The sequence below is a fragment of the Sylvia atricapilla genome, chromosome 21 (assembly GCF_009819655.1).
Source record: "Sylvia atricapilla isolate bSylAtr1 chromosome 21, bSylAtr1.pri, whole genome shotgun sequence".
Classification (NCBI taxonomy): Eukaryota; Metazoa; Chordata; class Aves; order Passeriformes; family Sylviidae; genus Sylvia; species Sylvia atricapilla.
Window position 1 is genome coordinate 9,141,175 of NC_089160.1, and position 24,093 is coordinate 9,165,267.

At 41.7% G+C, this 24,093-nt stretch overlaps 1 protein-coding gene across 1 annotated transcript in view; it reads left to right on the top strand.

Moving 5' to 3' along the window:
• The window catches only part of LOC136370355 (teneurin-1), a 112,319-nt gene that overhangs the window by 49,957 nt on the left and 38,269 nt on the right, over positions 1 to 24,093 (top strand). Inside the window, exons 12-17 of the mRNA XM_066333718.1 lie at positions 1,154 to 1,421; positions 5,009 to 5,152; positions 9,614 to 9,863; positions 10,745 to 10,765; positions 14,053 to 14,285; positions 22,679 to 22,833. Of these exons, the coding sequence (XP_066189815.1) occupies positions 1,154 to 1,421; positions 5,009 to 5,152; positions 9,614 to 9,863; positions 10,745 to 10,765; positions 14,053 to 14,285; positions 22,679 to 22,833 (1,071 nt within the window). The remainder of the gene's footprint in view (positions 1 to 1,153; positions 1,422 to 5,008; positions 5,153 to 9,613; positions 9,864 to 10,744; positions 10,766 to 14,052; positions 14,286 to 22,678; positions 22,834 to 24,093) is intronic.

The following is a 24,093-nucleotide window of genomic DNA, read 5'->3' on the forward strand; positions in this document are numbered from 1 at the left end:
TTTCCCTGGCAACACCACATTTCATATGTCCAAAGGACAAGTGCTGGCAGGCCTCCAGCTGTACTGCAGCAATGCTGTGACAGTGATACTGTTGCAGTGTGTAAATAAAATTGGTTGAAAGTGAAGTAATCTATTGTTAAATAAGGGAATTTTAAAAAACTAGAAAACGTAAACGGAGCGGTTTGTCTTTTTCCAAGCATGATGAATTTAACATTGTGACGGGTTTTGATTCATCAGTAAAGGAAAGCACTAACATCATTAACCTTGTTAAACACAGTCTAGTTTTCAGGTGGCTTTTGAGTGACTGTGGTAGCACCCTCCAAGAAGCCATTCTCATCTCTTGCCTGCTCCTCCTCACAGTGTCCCAGAGCAGCTCTTTTCTCCAAGCTCAATCCCTTTTTGTAGCTCCAAGGCCCACATCATTCTAAAGGTCAAGGCAGGTTTCTTTGTGCCCTGACCAGCTCAGAGCCTTTGCAGGGCTGGTTGCTGGGGCCCCTCTCCATTGCAGTGGGAATTGATCCCACCCACAGTGGGCACATCCAAGCTTGCCTGGGGATGTAGCTGTGGGCCAGGTGCCTCTGCTGCTCAGTGTCATCCTCACTGCTCTGTGTCCCCACTCAGGTTCCTGCTGCTGCCCCTTCCTCTGCAGCTTGGCCTGACTGCACAGATGGTTTAGCAGGAAGGGTTTTTTTCTTCCTTGACACTCCCCAAGTTAAACTTACTGTCTCCAAAGCAGGATAGTATCTTAACATCACAATGCATATGATGTTAATGTTAGGTGTGTGTGTATTTAAAAATTTTAATTGTATTCCAGTTAAGTAAACGGAGTAATAAAGCCAAGATAAAGCTGCACAGCTTGTTTGTATGAGTATGTGCACGGCTGCAGTATTCATTCCCCAGCAGATAAGAGAAAAGCATCAGAGGAAGAGGCCCTTTATCAAACAGCCAGCCTGCCATCCAGTCAGTTGACAAACAGTGTCTGGTGCTGGACATTTTGTCATGTGCCTGACACTGCTGAAATAAACCCAGTTGTTTCAGTGGCGCTGTGTTCACATCACATTTGTGGAACCTAAAGTCATCACCTGCTCTCTTCCTGTTACAGTCCTGCGTTTCTCTTGGCTGCAGATACAACAATGTGTTTGTTTTTTCCAAGGTGGTCCAGGAGGAAATTGCAATTCCTTCGAGCTTTGTGAAGCTCAGTTACCTGAGCAGCCGGACCCCGGGATACAAGACTTTGCTGCGCATTATTCTGACGCACACCACCATCCCTCCTGGAATGGCCAAAGTCCACCTCATCGTGGCTGTGGAGGGTCGTCTGCTTCAGAAATGGTTTCCTGCTGCAGCCAATCTGGTGTACACGTTTGCCTGGAATAAGACAGATATCTATGGACAGAAGGTTTCTGGTCTGGCTGAGGCCATGGGTATGTAGAATCACCTTGGTGTAAGTAGAAGCACTCGCACGCATCAAGCCAGGAAAATATGGCAAATAAATTTTGTTGCTGCTCCCACATTCTTTTAAATCAAATGTCTCTTTGGCTGAAGTCACTGAAGTGACTTGTATGATTTCCCAAGAACATTTATTTTCTTGTTCTTCCAATGTCATCTTTCTAATTTAATCAATTTGAAAATTCCCTTTTCCCTCAGAGAATGGTTATGTACTAACGGCATTATATTCAGCTGTCTCTGGTTTTGAATGTTACTTTGAATATGACCTTTGGTGTGTCATTGTTTCTGTCATTTTTTGGCTGTGACATTTAAAATGTCATTTCCGCTTAGGGTTTGCAAAATTCTAACTTTTGGGCATCCTTTCTTACTACATTTCATGTCCCCAAGAGTTAAAACTAATGGATTTGTTGTTTAAAGATGTTTATCCAAAACCCATCATGTTTCATAGGCTCTGTTCAGCAAGCAGCACAGACTATTCTGAGAATTGCTACAGAAGTGCTGTCTGTGCAAACACATTTTATTTAGCCAGCATTTTTCTTTCATTAATTTCATGATTTGTTTTTTTAAAGGCTTTCTATTTTTTAATTTAATTTGATGTTATGTTGGTTAATGGGCTAATAGAGGCTTTGTATTAGAATTACTTACTTTACAAGCAAAGCTTAGTGCTGTGGATGGACCCCACTGGGCTCTGCAGCAGTTCTCTTTGCTCTGTATGACCAGGAGCACTGGCAGGTTGGGGTGACAAGGAATATTCCACACCTCATTCCATGTCTGCGTGTGCTGTTCTGAGGGGCAGGCAGGAGCTTCCCTTGAATCTGGGGTGAGCTCCCTGCAGGCAGAGTGCAGAAGGAGCCAGGCAGGCTCTGCAGTGTGACAGGGACTGTGTGCTGCCACTGCTGGGCTGTGGGGAGGCACTGGGGGGAAGAGCATTACAGCATTTTCCTTGTCATTAGAGCGTTTTCCTTGTCATTTATTGTCATTAGAGCATTTTCTTTGTCATTTCTTCTCTGGGAATGATGCATAGACAGACAGAGATGTCCATGATGGTCAAGAGACCAAACTGTGGAGTGTGATTCCATAATGCAGTAGGCAAATGAAAGGGTCAGCTGAAGGTTTTCCCAGAAAAGGGAAAAGCTTGTCCCACTGTCTCCCTGAGCACACACAGCATGGGCTGCTGCCTGCAGGGACATTCCCACCTTCTCTCCTTACCCATAGCCACCACTCACATTCACTGGATCATGAAATGAGCCAGATCAGGAACAAATTCAGCTGAAAACTGAAGCAACCAGAGAATAAGTGATACATTTTTGGCTTCATTAGTTTCCTGATCTGCTATGAATGCTCATGCAGAAGCTCAGGTCTTCTCATTCCAACTGTAGCTCACACATGGCATTGGCCTGGAGGAGTCCAGACTCCACCCTTGGGTGCCAGGTCTGCAGAACTGATGCATCATCTCCCCTATCAAGCTGATCCTGCACTCCTGGTTCACATCTGCACAGGGGGAGGGCAGCTTTGGGTCAGTCAGGTGCTGGCACTGCCAGCAAGGCTCTGAACTTCCCAGTGTGGTGTGAGGCAGGGAGCAGCAGGGACCTGTGTGCTGGTACCAGTCCCTGTTTGCCAGTGCCAGTCCTGTTTGCTGGTACCAGTTCTGTGTGCTGGTATCAGTTCTGTGTGCTGGTACCAGTTCTGTGTGCTGGTACCAGTCCCTGTGTGCTGGTACCAGTTCTGTGTGCTGGTACCAGTTCTGTGTGCTGGTACCAGTCCCTGTTTGCCAGTGCCAGTCCTGTTTGCTGGTACCAGTCCCTGTTTGTTGGTACCAATCCTGTTTGTTTTTGCAGAGAGGGAAGGTAACAGGTGAGCTGTAGCTGTTGGCACGTATTTGTGCAAATCCAGAAATCAGGAAGTATTCTACTGTTTCTAATATTCTGATATTTCTAATATAGAAAACATCTAATGACTGTGAAGTCTGGACTGACTTTAAAACATTTTAATTCAATTACACAGCATCTCATCAAATGGGATTGTAGTCAGCTTCCTAAATTAGGAGTAGATGAGCTTTGTGTGTTTAAATATAAATAAAGCTTATACAATAGTGCTGGATAGTAACTTTTAAATTATTTAATTGGTTCTTAATTTTGTTTCTTTTCCTTAAAGTTTAGGTTAATTATGCTTCTTTCCAAATAGGAGGAAAATCTTGGTATTTTATGTGCATTACTAGCATGCTTTGTTAGATTCCAATAAAGCTTTATTTAATTTGGCACACTGCAGTTACTCAGGGACCTTTATCTGCATCCATTATATGAATTTTTGTCAAAAATAATTTCTTCTGCTGGTATATTAGCAATATTTAATAATGCATTCTGTTTCAGTTTTCATTTTAATTAAATTAAATTGGAGCAGGTTGAAGTCCTGGAAGTCAGGATTATAACCATCTGCTTTTAGTTTTCTAAATATTATAAACATCTATATTTTTCTTGGGGGTTATTGACAGCAGTGATCACATAACCAGTTACAGAAAACAAGACTTTCTGAGCATATTTCCACATGAAAATGGTTCTGTTTAAACTCGTTGGAGAAATGTTTGCTGGCATCTTTCCAGTCTCCCAGCTCCTCACAAGAGGCCATTTTCTCACAGTCACAACTGAGATGACAAAGCAGCATTTTTTTGTTCTGAATAAATAAGCATCCTGTTAGAGCTGGTCAAAATATTTTGATCGTTTACCATAATGGAATTTAGGTGGTATTAAAATTATGTATGTTAAGTAAGATATACCTAATGCTGTTCCATAGAAAAAGTGAAAAGAAACAATTTTTAAAAACATTTTTATTTTGGAAAGGTTTGAAGTATTTCAGTATTTCCTGGGTAGAGCTATGGAATTTGGAGTCAAAAAATATTCTTGCCTTAAGAATGAGTTTCACTGAAATCCAGTAAAGTTAGAGATAAATAATTCTTTTTGAAAGGTTGGTGCATTACAGTTGTCAAAAATTATGAAGTTTTGTTTTTGTTTTATGGAAGTACTAAAGGAAAAGGGTTTTAATCAATTTGAGTTCCCAAGTCCCACCATCCTTGGGGAAATTCAAGATTTTTCATCAGGTATTTTGGGAATGTGCAAGGCTGTTAAGATAAATGTGTAATTCTAGAAATGTTCAGCTTGTCAATCCATTTCCACCTAACTATAATTTTTACAGTCAGCAAACAAATTAAAACCAATTTGCTCTAGCATGTATTCTTTTCTATTTAAGCTGTTATTCAGGTAATTAGCAGAAATGCAATAAACAATCAAGTCAGGAGTCATTGGAGGAGATTTGTAATCTTATGAAATCCATAACTGATACCACAGACAGTTTTCTGCTTTGAAGCAGCAGTGACTATAGCTGTAATAACATACTAATCTCTTTAAACCCTTTTTTCAAAAAATACCATACAACAATAGCAATCAGGCAGAGGGAAATTAGTGGCATCATTACTTGAGAGATGAATATCAAAACCTGGAATGAGAAACTGCCCAGCAGTTCACAGAGAGAAAGGTGGGCTGAGAGATCTTTAATTATTTGTTCGCAGTGTCGGTGGGATATGAATATGAAACATGTCCTGATTTCATTCTGTGGGAGAAGAGAACAGTAATCCTGCAAGGCTTTGAAATGGATGCTTCAAATCTGGGTGGCTGGTCTATAAACAAACACCATGTACTAAATCCACAAAGTGGTAAGTCCCTCCTTTATTAACTGCCCACGCAGAAGGAGAATACAAATTTTAAAGGAATTAATTGTTCAGATTTTAAGTGTTACACTTCCTAATGCATAATCCTCTCTGAATGCGCACCCTCATTTGTTGAGAGCTGAACTGCAAATGCCACGTGAAAGGATATTTTGACTGTTGTGGCTCCGAGGGTTTAGCCATTAATATCACTGACTCACTGACACGTTGTGGTCGTTCCCAGGGGAAAAGGGCAGAGTGATCTGGGTTCATTCTCACCCAGCTGCTACAAGTGCCACCTTTTGGGTCAGCCTGTGGTGTGGGATATTCCCAGTGAAGGGAATTCACCCTGTGGCTGCCCCAGTTTGTCCAGCCCCAGGCAGGCACAGCCTGTGTGCTCACAGCCCTCCAAACCCTCCCCGCCACTCCAGTGGGGTGCCCACTCTGGGGGCACAGGGACAGGCCATCCTACACCTCCTCAGGACAGGACAGGCCATCCTACACCTCCTCAGGCAATCCTACACGCTGCTGAGCATTACTCAAAAACCTGTCAATGCTTTTGGTGTCATGTCAGCCCTGCAGAGATATTCTCCAAGCATGGAGGCTTGAGTATTTTTCCCATTGCTTTTATTTTACACCTGGGGAGGTTTCTTTTCTTCCATGAACATCCCTGATGGGGAACTAGTGGGACTAAATTATTAAAACAGTCCTTGTAGATAAATTTTGGTAGCTATATATGGTTTTGCCAATAAACAGATATCTCATTGTCCGGGAGAAGAGAAGCTTGAGGTCAGATATTAGCACTTGTAAGTCAACAGAGTATTGGATTCAGTAAAGTTTTCTCAATTTGCTCCAGCTGAGAGTCAGTCCAATAAAATCTATTTCCATCTGCAAACTTCTGCTGATGAAGATTCATGCACAGATGTCTGGCTCTCAAGTTTTACAAGTTCTGTTGCTGAATGCACAGCCACAGTATAAATATTCCAAATACAAAAGGTCAGATTTAGTTTGTAAATTATCTGGAATTGTGTTTTGATTTAAAATAGTTTGACATTTTAAACAGCAGTTCTTTCATTCCCTGTCTTACTGGTTTGTATAGATTGTCTCTTCTAAATGCCAGCTATTGACATTTAACAAAGAGAAATCTGACCTCAGTCAGCTGAGCCCCCAACTGTGAGCCCCATAGTCGGCTCCTTGGTGCCAATTTACCACTTGCATAGTTTAATTTCAAGACTAAATTGCTGGCAGTAACTCCAATTTATATGACTGTCTGCTAACTGCAGTGGGTACTACTGCAGTTCCCCCGGAGGCACTCACATGTTCCGAGGTTTTGTAAAGCACACAGTCACAATCCGGGATTGCTCTCCTGAGCACGGGGTGACAATCCTGTCCCCATCCCGGCTGTGTGGCTGGGAATGCCAGAGGGCACTGCCCTGTCAGCCCCAGCCACCTCCTCTGGATAAACTGGGCTGTGCCCAGTGCCTGGGAGGGGATTGCAGCTCCTCACCTGTCCCTGCTCTGCTGGACACCACTGAGGCTGAACTCAGGGGAGGCTGCCAGACATCCCAGCCCATCACTTGCAGACACAGGAGGCAAGGAGAGGGCACAAGCACCGCTGCCGTGGGATGCAGGGTCTCTCCTGCCTGCAGTTTGCATTTCAGAGCATCCCCAGCGAGGGGACACGGGTCAGGGATTGTCACAGGTTCCTCAGGACTGTCACAGCCTCTGAGCACCCACTCCTGCCCCAGCCAGAAAAGCAGCCAAGGGCACAACAATTACTGCAACAGAGCCGGTGCACACCTACCAGAGCAGCCTGTGAGTTCATATTAAAGCAACAAAAAGGAGTAATGAACTGTGGTAACCAAAAGGATAAAAATAACAAGTGTGCTTCTGGTCTTACCCAGAAACAAGTGAACTGCACTTCCATTTCAGATATGTAAAATGGGCTTTAAATAAGGACTAGAATATGATTCAAACTAGAATTATGTATTTCAGGCTTATCTCCATGCCACCATGACTGATACGAAAAGCATTGAGTAGCCTTCTTGAGTATGAATACATTAAGATTTTTCACTTTTTAATTAAAGCATCTCCTCTGAATGTATGAAGAACTGCTCTTTTTAGAATGATGAAACTTTTATGATTTTGAAACACTGCCACTGGATTAACTACAGAAACATCATTGGAATATAATATTCTCTGCTGCAAATTGCAATTTTATTTTCAAACTCAGACTAGAAGCACTTTGCTTGATTTACTAGTCCTGAAGAGCTTATATCTGACTTCAGCCATTAAATGTGGTCGCCCTGCAGGGCTGCTACTGTGCCCAACATTCCTGCTCAGAGCCAGGGGAGATCTTCTTTCCCTCCCCATGAAGGCTGCTCATTTTAGAGAAGGTACAAATTCTTGAGTAACAAGAAATAGATGCAATTTTACAGGCTTGCAATTCATAGTAATGTGGGGGCGCATGTATTGACATGCAGAAACCTTAGCAAGTGAAAACTCTGTTCTACTGCCTGATTGGCTACTGTAAGGATTTACAAAAATAAATAAAAAATGATGCCTGATTCCAGCAGGACTCATGTGAAATAACAAATATTGTTCCAGTGTGGCTGTCACTGGAAACTGAGGTTTTTTAAGGATAGTTTTGCATCAGTCTGACTGGGGGGGTTAACAAAGGATCACATCCTGTTCTCAGTTACACTCCACTGCTCTTTTCCCACTTTTTTCCCTCACCAGTTTGATCACTTCTAATTTGTGACATGATTAGAGTTTTATGGGTTTTGGTACAAGGTTTTTTGTCAGTCTGGAAGATCATCAGGGCATTTCTCATAATCAAGAAGAGAACAGATACCATAAATATTAGTTCCTACACTGAGGTCCTTTAAAGACACCTGTATCTCATGAATACCAATGAATATGTTATTAACTGATTTTTCAGGGTGTTATTTGAATTATTTTTTTCTGATGGGCAAGTGCACTGATTCCATTTTTATTTATCTGGGGCAAGGAGGAGTAGTTTTAGAGGGACTTTATGCTTTAAGGTAATTTCAACCCCAGTGCAACAGAGCATTAATCAACTAAATTTAAAGCAGCAGCTCAAAGGCCTGATTTAAGCACACACTTACATTTATTGACAGCAAAAGATATTCTCCAGAGCCCTAATTATTTACTGGCATTTGTAAGAGGGTGTTGAAAGATTACCTTAACATTGTCATTTCAGACAAAGGGCAGCATCTTCATTTCATAGTGTTTTTATCCACTGCATAAGAGAGAATATTACCATTTATGTTACAGGCATATTTCCAGGATGCTTTTTTTAAAGCCATCATTCAAACAAATCTATGCATTCTGTCCTCTATTGTTCATAAATAATCTTTTAAAAATATAATTTCCCTCAAAATAGCTGTGGTAACATTTACTAATTTTCAAGGTGAATTTTATCTTCAGATTTACCTGAAAGTCACTAAAAATAGTTTAAACAAAAGTTGGTAGAGACAATACATAAATACATCTGCTGTAGTTTGGGAAAACTCAGACATGTCTCAACATGTGCTTTCTGCAGTGTCTAGAATATTCTCATTTCCCAGCATGAGTCTTCCAGAAAGTCAATTCCCTTGTGTTTGTTCCTATAATAGTGCCAGTTTTCTGATGAAGGACTGGGCCTTTCAAAGGAAATGAGAAATTTGGACTAGGATCTAAAAGAGTACCTATCTTCTGTTTGCAGTAGCCAAATTCTTGCAGTAAACCATCATTTCAAAGATACTTCTTAAATATATTACTGCATTGTTACTTAAAATACTTAAAAAATTAAATCTTTGTACTAGTGCTGGTATCATCAGCCTAGGGGAGGCTTTGAATAGTGTAAGAAGTGCTAGAATACACTGGTTTAGCCTTTGTGGCAGAAGGTGGGATATTATTGCTGGGGAGACACTCACTGGAGCCTCACAATTGCTCCTTGACTCTTAACTTGGCTTTGCTGCACTTGGCACCATTTTCATTTACCATGAAGGACTCACAGCTGAATCTGAATATTGATTTTGTACTGCCACTCGGTGCCCCTTTGTGAAAAATGCATAGTGGTCCTGCTATTAATCTCCTTTAATTAAATATTCAAGCTGCCTAAGAAATTCCTCTGCTACCTAATAAAAATTTATGAATAAAATGAATATTAAAGCAGTAATCCCCAAGAAATCAGATAGCACTGCAATTAGCAGTCAATTTGTTAGAGCATTAACCAACCATGAGTTCTCCTCCGGATGCTGGCTTTAGAATAGCCACTAGCCACTGCTGAACAAAATGGTGACAGTGGAGCTTGGGATGCACAAAACTGGGAAAGATTTGTGGAAGTCTTTAAAATAGCAGCTGTTTGTTGATAGATCTGGTTTTCTAGAGGGTGTTGTAATCCAGACCCACAGAGCAGTTTAAATGCCACATTTGGGTATTTCTGTCTCCGATTTCTCCCTGTAGGAATTGTACACAAAGGGAACGGGGAGAACATGTTCATTTCTCAGCAGCCTCCAGTGATCTCCACGGTGATGGGCACTGGGCACCAGAGGAGTGTCTCCTGCTCCAGCTGCAATGGGCTTGCCCTCAGCAGCAAACTGTTTGCCCCTGTGGCCCTGGCTGCTGGCCCTGATGGCAGTGTCTACATCGGGGACTTCAACTACGTGCGCCGCATCTTCCCCTCGGGAAATTCCATTGGCATCTTGGAGTTGAGGTAAAAACCATTGACTTTCTCGGGTATGCCTAATCCTGACTGTGACGTGCCTCTGAAAACCAGGGTGGGCTTTTATCCCTCGGGGCTTGATGCAGGAGCCACTTGTACTTGGTTTGTGGCCATGTGTGCCACCAGCTATCAAACGAGAAAACTTAACTTACTTCTAGTCATCAGTTAAATAGGATCTCTTAAGTGGCCTTTAGAACAGGTCTTGCATAATGAATTCCTGCAAATTGCAGGATTTATTTATTAATAAAGCTGATTTTTCTTCCTGTGAGGTTTTCCATACATTCTCTCCAGAATTGAAAACACACCATGATGCGTATTTTTGCAGAAAGCTGCATAATTGCACAGCAGATGTGCAGAGTATCATGTCAAGTCACAGCACTGGGCCTGTAGACTTGCCATGTAATTAGTTAATTAATTATTGCAGTTCCAGTGCTCCTCATGCAGCAGAGGCTGTGGCTCAGTTTGAGCAGACAGGAGCATTCCTGGCATCACAGAGTGCCAGGCTGAGCCTGGGCTGCCCTTAATGACCTCCCTGTAATTATCACCCCAGGTTCCCATTCCCTTTGAGGGACACAGGGGAAGGCAGGAACGATTTTGGACATTAATACATGAGATTTCTCTTATTTAGCATCTGCCTAGCTAACGTTGCTGGGAGTGATTCTGTGTGCTGATTGTTCAGAATTAATTGGCAATGAGTGGGCAGTGCAAGGGATACAGTTTGAGAGAAAGAAACACCAAGTAAGAGGATAAACAATGTTTTCTTAGTGGGATACAGGTCTGTGAGCAGTCAGGCAAAGAGCACAGTTCTGTCAAGGACTAACATTTCTTGTCTTTTTCTTTCCTTTTAAACCTGACCCAATCTGCCTTTCCAGGAACAGAGACACAAGACACAGGTAAGTAAAACGTAATAACTGGTATGTGAACCATGTTTGAGGAGACAGTCTTACAAAAGTCCTTTTAGAAGTCTGGGTATAGAGAAACACTCTGAATTTAATAAATATAAACGGCAATAAATACAAATGTTTATCAAATGCACTTTTGTTTATAGTACAAAAAGTTTGACTTGTTCCCATTGAAGAAGCAAACTCCCTCTAAAAATCAGTTTGCTGATCACCAAGAGGAGATGGAGTCTGAGAGTACATTTCATAGCTGTCATACCCATTTCACATGGTGTCTGACTGATCACAGATGCAGGATCCAGGGAAACAGGACTTCCAGCTACAAAAAAATAGTTCAAAAGACGACAGAACCCCACTGTACTTCAGTGAACTGTTCCAGCGTACCACGAGCTTTCAAACCTGCCAGGTACAGCGTGCAGAGCCCAGAGCTGAGGTGCTGTGTCAAAGCCCAGTTTGCTGCTCCAGCTACACACAGAGCAGTGGCTTTCCCCCTTTCCAGCTGGCGTTTCAGCACTGCAGTTTAGGGCTTTCTGCAGGGAGGGAACGTCGCACGTTCAGCTCCTGCGACAGACGGCGAGGGAAGGAGCTGGTCCAGCAGCAGCAGTGATGCTGCGTGCTAGAAAGGGACAGCAAGGCACTCTGTCTCCTTAGAAATAAACTCCTGAACCTTCCAGTGCTTAAATGAGATAAATAAACCAGCACTAGCACAATAGGAGACAGACTTCACGGCATGGTGGGGAGCAGAGTGTGGACTGGGCTGTGTTTACAGCACGAGAGGATTGGCTGGAACACTTCAGCCACAGGACTGCTGTTGAGCGCTAGAAATTATTTACCAGATTATGTCACATCTCATATATTTTACAGTCAAAACTTAAAAAGGAAGAATAATTCCTAAGTGCAAGGTTCTGTTGTTTAACTGAAGAGTTGTTTCCACTTCTTTCAAACTGACCACTAAATTTCTCTATAATGTATTCAAAACATAAATCAGCTTTTACATTTAGAGATTTCTTTCATAAAGTAGATTTTTTTTCTTTTTAATACCTGTTCACTAGTACTAGTTTCTTGAGATGAGCTTCAAGCTTAATTAATTATGGTAATATTCAAGTACCCCAGCCCTAATAATTGCAATAATAATGTCTCTGTCACTATTCTGTCCAAATGAGTTTTGTAGAAAATTGGAGGAAATCACTAAATGTAGTCTTTGGGGTGATAGGGGAGGACTGGACAGTCTCACTATGTGCCATTCTCTTGAGACTGTAAAGGTCACAGTCCTGGTGGAAATCTATGGAATGCTCAAGGAAACATGTGGAAGGAGCAGGTAAAAGATGGCTCCTGACAGTCCAGGCAGGAAAATCAAAATCCAGCTCCTCTACACAGCTTTTAGCCTCCAAAAGAGTTCTTTTTACCACCTAAAAAGACAATACTGTGTGAAAAGGGAGAGTTTGGCAACCAGGAAACAGGAAACGGCGCTGATTTTATTTCTGACTGTTTACAAACACCTTCTCCCATTTGTTTTTCTTGTCATCCTGTTTTTAAAAGCAATAGTAAAGCTGTTTAACTGGTAAAAATAGAAACTAAACTTGGAGAAAAATATATAGAAAAAATTTAGTACAGAATAGTACTGAAAAGATGAATTTTAAATCCTAGTCTATTTCATGTGGTTTTCTAAAGGCTAGTTGAAATCAACTCAGATTTATATCTGATTTCAATCATCTGCAAAAATAGCAAGTTTTTTAAATTGTGTTCCATTTTTTTTCCATACTCTTTCAGCATTTTAGTATGCAAGGCTTTAAGCATAAACATGAAGAGTTTTCTAACAGCTGGTCTATTAAATGTAACGACAAGGATGACAGAAAATGTGTCTACAAGGGGAATGTAGAGTGACCCCTGGTTCTCTGCACTTTCTGCATACTGAACAAGATGTTTGTTTAAAATCTAGAATTCTCTTTGCAACTTTCTTCATAGAAATGTTTTATTTCAAAGTCATCATTTGTCTGGCCAGTCACTCCTGACCTCCATCCCAAGAGCAAAAATGATTCTTGATATTTTCCACAAACAAATTTTATAGTGGTGATACTTTGGCATTAATTGCTTTTAGCTCATCCTCTTACTCATCCTCCATCAGATCTCTGCCCTCTCCTTCCCTGTGGCTCCTAGGACTGGGTTTCACGTCTGCTGCCAGCTCTGAGAATGTCACTGTCACTGTCAAACCCAGCACAAACAGAGCTGGCCCAGCTGAGAGGAGCAGCTCACTTCACAACTTTGCTGCAGCAATCTTAAGTGTTAGTTAATTGTACCAATGTTAATGAAATATCTCCTTAAAAAAAATAAAAAGAGAAGTGGGGGTGTTTTTACAGTCTTTTTAATCTAAGTGGGCATACAGAACCCAGCCTGTTGTCAGAAATCTCCTCCTCCCCCTTAGAGGAACATGGTAGTTGTTAAAATATTGTCTGAGCACCTAAACCCTCAGCCTGTGCCTCTCTCCCACCATTTCAGTAACCAACACTGCGACTGAAAGGATGTCTGTAGGCTCAGGACATTGAGCATGGTGTTCCATGTGCCTAAAAAATTTCTTCAGATTGGAAATTAACTTTGCACTGAAAAAGAACCTAAGAGTCTTACTGGATAATAAGATGCAGCCCAGTTTTCAGCTTAGAATTTATGATCCCCACCATTTAATTAACATATGTAAATATTTTTTAAATAACATTTTATAATCTCAATAAGGCAGTGACAGTGCATGAATTATGGTGCATTAATTCATGCCTAGTTGCACTGACAGTACTTGGCCTTCTGCCTTGCTCCTGACAATGGAGTCGGCATGAATTAAGGCACCATATTTCACACCTTCATATTTCCTAAGGTTTAGAAACAGATAAAAATAACCAGGAGTGGGTATTTGTGCCCATCCACAAGAGCCTGTGACTCACTTTGCTGCAACTCATAGATTTGTTTTGAGTGCCAGGAGTACTAGGAGGTATCACATACAGAAAAATGATCTTGCTTTTGATAGTAATGATTACAACTAATCTGAAGCCACTCCAGTTGGCTTTATCCTGAGTGGTTTGGTACTGGGGGGCAGACACCAGCTCCCTGACCCGTAACTCACTGGGCAGGCTCTGTAGCAGGACTCTGCTGGTGTTCTGAGCTGCTCTCACTTCTCTGTCCTCTTCAGATCACCGAGCTGACATCTGCAGATAGGTGGAGTACAATTGTCACGCTCTCACAGAGACAAAAAAGAAAAAAACAATTGACTTTGCTGCTCTTCTCTTCCATTTCAGTACAAGTCCTGCACATAAATATTACTTGGCTGTTGATCCTGTGTCAGAATCCCTATACTTATCAGACACCAACACCAGAAAAGTCTACAGAGCCAAGTCCCTCACGGAAACCAAGGATCTGGCCAAGAATGCAGAGGTGGTGGCAGGGACGGGAGATCAGTGCCTTCCTTTTGACCAGAGTCACTGTGGGGATGGAGGAAAAGCCTCTGAGGCCTCCCTCAACAGCCCAAGAGGTAAGGAAAGGCAAAATCTGGGTACTTGGAGTACAGAAATGTGTCTGTGGCCATGATTTAACCAACTGCTAAGGCAGATCTCCTCATGAGGCTCACTCCTGTCTGCAGTACAGCCAGTCCCTGATGGGCAGCAGGCTCCAGCCTGAATTCTCTGATTACCCTTCCCTGTGTGACAACACTCCTCTTTCATTACCTTCCAATTGCAAGGTGGCAACATTTAATTATAGATAACTCTGAAGCAAATTATATGGTTTCAAAGGCCATTTTTTCAGATTTTATGCGTCAGGTGAGCGTTGCAATGACAACAGAGCTTACTCATACACAGTAAATCAGAGCTGTTCAAATCAGCCAGCAAAATCGAGTGTATTCAGAACTCTAGTTTGTCCTTTCTCATTAACACACTTAGCAGAAGATGAGCATCTCCCCTGCTGCACGTGAAATGAGCATTTTACCGCAGCCTGAGTTCACCCAGTACTGGCCCAGGCAAAAGGCAGGTGAAGCCTGGAGTCCTCACCATCAATCCTGTGCACTGGAGCTGGGCTGAAGCTCAGGATGTGGGGCTGTGGAGCAGGTGCCCAGGCTGAGCTCCCAGGAAATCCCTGGGGCACAGGGAGCTGAGCCTGGGCTGTGCCGCCTCCCCAGGGAAGGGTTTGGTTCCCTCTCCCCAGCTAATAAGGGCAGGCTGCACATCAGCAGGAAATTAGAATCTATATCCAGGCCGAAATGCCTCTAAGACAAGCAAATGATCCTGGCTGAAGGTTTAGCAGGAGACACGTTGTAATTACAGAGCGACTTTAGCGGGTCTTTAATGATAGGCGGTAAGTGTGAGGTAAGTACAAAGAAATGCTGATCTTCAGGCAGCTAATTAATGTAATGAATCACGGCTAAAAATAGTAGAAAACAAAAGGTTTTCAGATCCTTTATCAGGAAAGTGTGGTTCTGTGAAAGTGATCGATGTTTTATTTCTCATTACAATTGATTATATCCAATTACAATACAATCAGCTGTTCCGTCTTATTTGCTTAGTGGGCAAATACGTTGATGAAAATGTTGTGATAAACTGTTTACTTTAAAGATTCTCATACTTACTTCTTTAGTAGAAGATTCCAGTCCTTAAGGAATGAGGAAGACTAAAAACCCCAGTCAGGAGTTCTCGGGCAGCCAGCAATTATTAAACAGAAATTGTCAGCACACAATGACTCTTGTATTGGCAAATTCAGGCGATGACTCCCAGGTGCTTTAGATTCATGCATCTCCTCTAAATAACATCAGCTTGAAAAGATGCACTTTATGAGGTTTTTTTATGCTAATCTCCAGGCAGTCTGGAGTGCCACGTGCCCTTTCTGTACAGGGCCTGACAAAATGCAGCATCAGCTGCTGGTCCCCAGCAGGGTGAGCATTAAGAAACAGAGAGATGTCTACCATACTTTAATACACTTTCAGAGATCCTTTTGGATCACTTTATTTTGTTTGTTCTTCAAATACTTGTCAAGTCAGAAGATGTCATATCTCTATTGAAATAACATTCAAACACTATAAAGAAAACTATTTTCTGTAGGCAGCAGGAAGTTTTGACAAAAACTTCTTAAGCACGATTAAAAATCCTTGGACACACAGACACACAGTGTTATATGGCATTTGACACAGAAATAAATGAATTGTTTCAATAATAATGATAATAATCATAATAATGATATAATAATTTCTATGATAAATGAATTATTTCATACCTCTGAGATTTTTACAGTGCAACAATAGCTCCCAGACAAAGAGTAATTGCCAAGTTATGATTAAATATAATCACTTGCATTATTCAGTGAACAATTTGTATTTTTTTAAGCTGATATAGGAATATTATTAGCTTTTTTACTTTGCTTGCCTATTTGTTTTTGTCCTGACCATTCCTTTTTCCCACTATAAATGGAAAGTAAACTTCCCCCTTACTTGATGGAAAGCTAGTGTGTGAAAAAGGATTCCATTTGTCTGATCTTGGTTAGTTCTTAAAAGTTGGACTCTTAATTTTGGCTGCTAGCTGCTTGTAACTGAATAAGGGCTTATCTAGAAGACTCTGTTTATCCATTTGCAAAATTGATAAGAAATACCTACTGTGTAACACGTGTGAAAGTTAATCCTGTTTGGTAAGGTCCTCAAAGCTGTGTGAATAGGTGGAAATTCAAATTCTCTTTCTTTCTTACTTTTCTGGATGAAAGTTGCTTTGAATAGTTGCTTTAACTTTTCTGAACTCACACCCATTTTTCTACTTCCTTGAACATGCAGGGAGGTTTGAGGAGAGTCCTACATTGTTATTTCATTAAGTCTTTCCTCAGTGTTCATTTCTCATTATCTTTATTTGCCTAGTGACTAGGAATTAAATGCCAGACAGGAAAATATCATGAAGTGACACTAATCAATCCTGATTTCATCTTTCCATAACTTTGAATTTACAGGTAGCAAACACATGTAGCTTTGTTGAGCCTGTTCCCAGCTCTCTGTGAAGGACTAGAGATGGGGCTCAGTGAATATTAATCTTGCACTATTGTATGTCGAGCTGACTTTGAAAGATGCTTTTAAACATGCATGGCTGATGTAGTTGAAATTTGAACTTCAATATATTATTTTTACTGCAACTTTCTTTAATTCTGTAGAGATCTCAGACTAATGAGTCATGTAATAGATGACCAAGTACTTAAGCAGAATGTGAAATGATACAAGGTGGGGACATAAAATAAGATCTGTGACAAGCTGAACACATTTATTACACGAGAAGATATTGAAAATGAAGAAGTAACTACACAAGATATTAATCATTGACCGAATTCCAATCACTTGAACTTTACCAAGTGACAGATTTTAATTTTGGGGTGGGAAATTCTGTTTGGTGGGTTTGGAGAAAATTTTTTTATGAAAATTATTTATGGCACATCTAGTTGCCAGCACTATCTTTTAAATAATCTGATTAGTATTTATAATAAGGTACTTGAGGATCATGTTCTGATTTTAACTAGATCAGACACTGAGTATTGGAGCAGCAAGAAGCACTAACATGAGTGGAAATACTTGGGACTTGTACTTAGCCCTGCAAAGCCAATGCTTGAATCAACACCATTAAACACTTACCTACCCTGCCCTGCTGAAATCCGGGGGCTTTAGACCTGTAAATAGCTTTGACTTTGCAGGCATAATTGACAGAGGCAGGGAGAGTTTGAGACAATCAAGTTACCAGAGTTTGCTGAGCTGCAGCGTCTCCCAGGCAGCAGGGAAAGAAAAGTGCCCAATTAACATCCAATTTCCATTAGCTGGTGTCTGTGAGCTCCCACAGGACAGCTCTGCTGGAACTGCAAGCGCTGTAATTTCTGTAGAACAGTAGGTGCCTCCAGTGATGCCACCCTAAACATTAGGATTTACACGTTCGGGAAGACTAGATGTAAAAATACAAACATTTAAGGTCCTGCAGTGTCTGCTTTTTGACTGCCGGGTCCAGACCAGCATCCAGGGCTGGATGCACACTCAGTCTGTGCAAGCCCTGTCAGTGCCTGGGGAAATCTGAGTGCACACAGAGTACGGAGTGCCTGGGTGGAGTGCACTGACCTCTGCACTCACCTCAGAGAAAGCTCCAGGGAAATGGAGAAGGTTGGAGGAAGTTCTAAACCCCCATGCACAAAAATTCCTTCTCCACAGCAGTAGCAAAGAACTTTTTCAGTCAGAACCGACGGCCATGAGATAGAAACACAAATGAAAGCATAATTTAAGAGTCAGTTCTGCAGTGCAGTTTTATCTATTTTGCTTGCAATTACTTTCCTGAGAAGATTTTACTTTAAAAGATCATGGGTTTGAAGGTGTGTTCATCCTAGTAGCTTGTGTCCTGAAATAATCAGTCTTGTTGCTCCTCATCCTCAGCAATACATTCTGAAGTGAATAAAGTTGTACCAGCTGCTCAGACTAAACCTTTACACTTGTTAAATGGCAGTAGCCCGTTCAGGACTGCTCCTGTTCAGCTGGAAGATTCCTTTTCCTTTCAGCAGGATCAACCAAATTCCTATTACAGCCTTTAGTGACAACAGACACACTTGGCAACGGTAAGGATAAATGCCATTTTTTCAGAATCTTTGCTATTCTATAAATTCCTAAGACTTTTCTAATCTTTCCAAAGAATTCAAAAAGGAAAGTAGAATGGGGTGAGATTTTTCACTAGCAATATATAAAGTTAGAAATAGGCAAGCCAAAGTAATTTACAGCCTCAAGTCATTATCAGATACACATCATAAAATCAGCAAAAAAAAAAAAATCCTGCCATTTTTCATTCATTTAAATTTACTCCTTTTTTTTCTCTTCAGTAGCCTTAGCTATGATTTCCAAAGTATGGGAACCTTGTAGAACACTGTAAACTTTCTGGATAGCAGGCTTTTCCTAACTTTCATCCAGCATTCATCGGAATTCATAAATCATTCACTTCTCTATTCACCCATGTCAGCAGGATGACCCCAGTGATCATGTCTCAGGCTGGAAGCTGAACATGTTCATTCCCAGTCAGGAGTTAAAAATGCTGTTTGCTCCAAGTCTACTGATGTGCCTCTAAAGAGAACAACACTCAAGTGCAGAGACTGAAGTCGTGCTCCAACTGACAAAGAACTCCTGAATATTTTGCAGCTAGTGCTGAGACAATGAGGAAGTGAAGATGACAAAGATCACAAGGCAGGAGACTGCAAATCACTTGAATCATATTTTGAGTGGTGTATTATGGTAACCTATAAATAACTAATTGCATAAAATTGCTTTAGTTCCTAGATGGCAGCTTTAATTAAAAGCACCAAAGACATTTAGAAGTTTAGAAATGGATGGCATGTAATTTGCCCTTTTAGCACCATAAAATGGTAATTAACCAATTTGATTCACTTCTTCCTATTAAAAGTTTTATGAGAATCACAAGTTCCTTCTAAATACAGTTGTTCTTTAGCAGAAGGTGGCATTCTCTTTTATCCATCCTCACCAGTAGTTGCAGATGTTGTTTTAAAAATTCTTCAGAAATTTAATTAGAAGTTTTCAATGTAGAATGCTCATTTGTAAGTTGTTAGGCATCAGTTGGGCATAGAATTTTGTGCTACAGTTCCTTAAAAAAAGAAAAACAGAATCAGACTGAGAGCCTAATACAAACTGGATCTCCTTCTCTAAAAAAAAAAAAATTGACCTTTCTTACTCACTGCTGGGGTGAGCAGTGCTCCCACTTGCACTCAAGTGCAATTCATTACCCTCAGCATGTGCCTGTTTCCTCCCCCAGTTCCTTGGTGATTAAAGCACAATTGCTGTGCTGTGTGTGATTTGATTTTGTATTACACTGTACGTCAGAAAAGGATTAAAAATAAGCTTTTGGAGTACAGATTATGTGTAGCATCATGTAAGATGTGACAGGAGCATTAATGAGTCCAGCTCTAATGAATAAATAGGGACAGTTCAGCCACAAATCTGTATTGTTTTCCAGTGGATGCTTTGTGTAGGGTATTTGTCAACAAGACTTCAATGCACAAGTAATTCTTTCAAGCAGGTAAAGTCATGTTGCTTTACTGTAGAGCCATAAGCTGTGGGAGCAGTAGGTGGGTGCTGAACATCCATACACTCAGTGGTACTTGAGGAAAGTGGCTTCTTAGGAAGTACCAGGAGCTCAGTGCAAATACTGAAGGCATGGGCTGATTTATGCCTTTGCAGTGGCACAGGTCCTTCCCTTGCAGACAGGTTGCTTTCCTGCAGTGGCTGGAGAGAAACATGAGCACTAGAAACATTAAAAGATCCTGGGTTTTCTTATCTAGTCAGTGTTTGAAATCCATTCAACAACACAGCCGAGTAGCTTCATTTCACTGCAGCATCATTTTTGATTTTTATATAATGGGTGGTTTGCAGCCAGCTCAGCCATCTGCTCTCGGGGAAATTGCGCAAAACAGAAGATGCACTTGCCCTGGTGACAGATCCTGGCCCGGTGCTGTGTGTGCTGTGGCTCTGCTCCAGCTGAGAGGCAAAGCTCCTCACCTCCCAGTGCCAGGCAGGCTCAGGCACAGCCCCTGCCCTGCCCACCCACAGCAGAGGCTCACTGCAGCTCTGAGCCACAATGGAACAAAAAGCAAAACCAGAGCAGGTCCCACCTGATACCCCTGCAGGACAGAGTGTCAGTGAGACAGAGCAAGGGACCATCCCTGCCCAAACCAGAGCACACACGTCACCCCAACACCAAAACAAACCTCTCCGCTTCTCAGACTCCCTCTTCACCTCAGCTCACCTTCAGCCTTTTGGCTTTGGGCTTCTCAGGAGCAGATGACAGCCAGGAGCTTGCCAGTCGTTCTGGAGTTTCCGAAGGCACTGTTACTTTCTAATTAAAGACTGAAGATCCTCTAAGGAAGCCAGGACTAGGCAGTCACGATTTATGAGCTCGCAGGCTGGCAGGGAGTCAGGCTCTGACACTGTCTGCTCCTCCTTTAGCCTTTTATAACCTCCTGGTTTTCCCCAGCTGACCCATCCAGCCCCCAGCAGATGACTTCAGTTCCCCAGGTGACATCTGTCCTGCAGAACCTTCAGCCATCTCCCACAGTGAGGAGATGGAGGACAGCCCTTGGGCTCTTAGCAGTCCATGGGCACTTCTGTCCTGGCTGGAGGAGGTGACAGGATGGTGAATGTGCTCCTGTGAGGGCAGATCACAGCCAGGTACAGGGTACATTGCACTGGCAATTGAAAGAATTAATTTCAACTCCCAGCACTGTGCTGATAACCTGGGAGCTGGATGCAGTAGGGAGTGTTGCACACTGAAGTTGACTGCTGTGGTTTTGGGATTTTCTATGTGATGATACCCTCAGACCTCTGCTGGGTGCCTGAGGATCACCTGTGGTGTGGAGGCACCTCAGCAGCAGTCCTGGGCAGTTTGTTTTGGGAGCCTGCCCCTGGCTGTTAACACTGCAGGAGAAAGCAGATTACCCTCAGCTATGTGTGCAACTCAAACTCAATCTCCAGGCATTCCCAGTTGCCAGGTAAATATGTTTAGGGGCTTGAGGAGGTCATCCTCCCTCTCCCCAGCCCCATGGGAGATGCATGTTCTGTATCAGGGGTCCCTGGTCCTGCATCTGCCTCCCAAACTGCTTCATCTCCCTTTCCTCCAGCTGTAACTGCTCCTATATATTAAACAAAAACCCCTTAAATACAAGGAGTTGGGGTTGGAAGGTGAGTAAATTCAGTTTGAGACTACTTTTCTTTTTAATGGTATTTGGAATTGCTGTGTGGGAACTTAAACTGGCCTGCAGACAAGTGTTTTGTAAATTTAGAGTACATACAGCCTTCAGCTGTGCTAAATGCAGGGGACAAAAATCAAGAACCATGTAAGCCACTGTCCAGACCATCTGTTCAAGTCCTCTGCCTTTCATTTCTGTGTAGCAGAACATAAATTCATTATTAAAATAGCTTGGCTGTGCACAGCAGCTGCTATAATTGCAAAGTTATGCAACTTTAAATGGGAAATTATTAAGTAGCTTAAAGCAAGAAATCGAGTGGTTTTGGTAGAAAGGATTTCACAAGTCTAACATGAATAGCAGTGCTCTTCTGGTTACATTTTCAATATTTGAGGGAAATAAGATCTTTCTTACAGTTCAAATGCAGGAAGAGCTGCAGGGGGGCTGTTAGACCAGGGCAGAACAAGGCTGGGCATGAGCTCCAGACCAGGAGCTGTCCTGTGCAGAGCCCTGCCACTGGAATTCCTGCAGGGCAGGAGCTGCTGCAGGTCCAGCAGTGGGAGAACCGCCCCAGCTCCTGCTGGTGACCACAGCTGTCATCAGCCTGGCCATCATTTTGGGCAGCCCTGCCCTGAGATCCATCCTGCATCACCTGCGCTGCTCGTGCTGGGCACAGCCTGGTCTGCACCTACAGCCCCTGTCACAACAGGTCCCTTTGGCCCTCTGGGGATGCTTCTTCCTGTGCTCAGAGAGTACAACAATTAAAAATTTGTCTCTGCATAAGAGTGAAGCAAGTGAAATGAAAATGAAGCAAAATCAACTGTAAGGTAAGTTTTTAGAACAGCCAGCATTGCCCACTTCATGATAGACGTGAAGTTATTGAAGAGCCTTGTCCTATGTGTGTCAAATTACATTAACAGCAAAGTCTCTGCTGTTTTGTTTTGTTTCATCTTCCCTCCTTCTCTTTAAGTCAAGGTGAATCTGATAGATGGGTGTGAACTTCCCATATACAGTTTGTATAAGCCTCAAATAGTAATGGGCAGGGGGAAAATGGTCATGCTTTTTTAAATCAGCATTTCAGAATCAGAAAATTTTCGTGGTCTAAGAAGAGAGGAAACATTTTAAGTTCATGCTTTTTTGATCAAGATAATGCCAGTACTGACGTTCTTTTTACCCTTCCCCTTGATGCAGGTATCACTGTAGATAAGCACGGATTTATTTACTTTGTTGATGGCACAATGATCCGGAAGATTGATGAGAACGGTGTGATCACAACAATCATAGGTTCAAACGGCCTCACATCAACCCAGCCACTGAGCTGTGACTCTGGGATGGACATCACTCAGGTAGACACCTGGTTTTTATGTGTTGTCACTTGGGAGCACATTGGAGAGACAGATCACTCACTTTGTTGTACCAGGACTGTGTATGGAATATGCTGCATGAGGCAGAGAATTCTGAAAGGCACAGGATGGAGTGGTTCTTCCACTCACATGGTTATTTTAAGGTGTATAAATGTAAAACCACACTTGATTTTTCTCCCAGGAGATGGCCTGTGAATGTATAGAGGGTCTTACATAAAGAATACAAACTCTGACAAACCTCTTTATTGAATTTTTTCCCAAAATCCACACCTTTGAGGCATTCCACATACACAGTAAATCATAGACATGAAATAAATACTCACAATGCATGTTCTGAAAAGTAACTGTATCAAATTTGCTCAGTCATTGCTTCCAGAATTGTTGCTGATAACCAGAAAAACCTATGAAATTATCACATCCTCTTGAAGTCAAGCATGTTAATCTGGAATTACATCAATGAAAATAGTGGGATGATATTTTCACTTAGAAACAAGTGTATATCCTTGCAAGACTGCTGAGTTTATTCCAGAATGACATAAACATAAATGAAAAATGAGTTTGGCCCATCTCCACTTAAATTAGTTTTTGGCTAAGTTACAAATGGCATTTAAATCAAGAGAATATGGGTTGCTCACAAATTGTGTATTTAAAGAGACTTACAAAATAGGTTAATACAGTCATTTCTCAAAGCCGAATCTGTTCTGACAGTAAAATCAACAACTTGCCCAAAATCAGTATTTCTTAATTTACTGAAGTACAAAAATGTACTCTTGGAGTAAATATGTAGAGTAACTGTCCATTGCAAACACCACCATAAATGACAAGCTTTGGATTTAAGGCATTCACTTTAATAAATGAGTTGATTATGAAAGGGTTTAATCATTTGTTCCAATATCAGTTTTCATGGTATTGTTCTTGGTAATCGTTATGTATTTGTTATTTACCACCTTCTCCTTCTTCAGCATAATATTCTCTATTCATAATATTCTCTATTCAGGGGAGGAAGGGACAGATGGGGCTGAAAAGATTTTATGTTGTGGCGAGTAAATGACCAAGCTCTGACTAATGACTTTGATCTCATACTTCACTGGGGGAATTTTAATCTGAATTTAGAAGGAAAGGGAAGCTCAGGTGAAGTGTTGATAAGGTACCCCAGCACTGTCAGGACTGTTTCAGCCTGTTCAGAACTGGGATGACTTTTCTTCTCTGCACAGATCGTTTCGGTGTTCTTCAATTAATTAG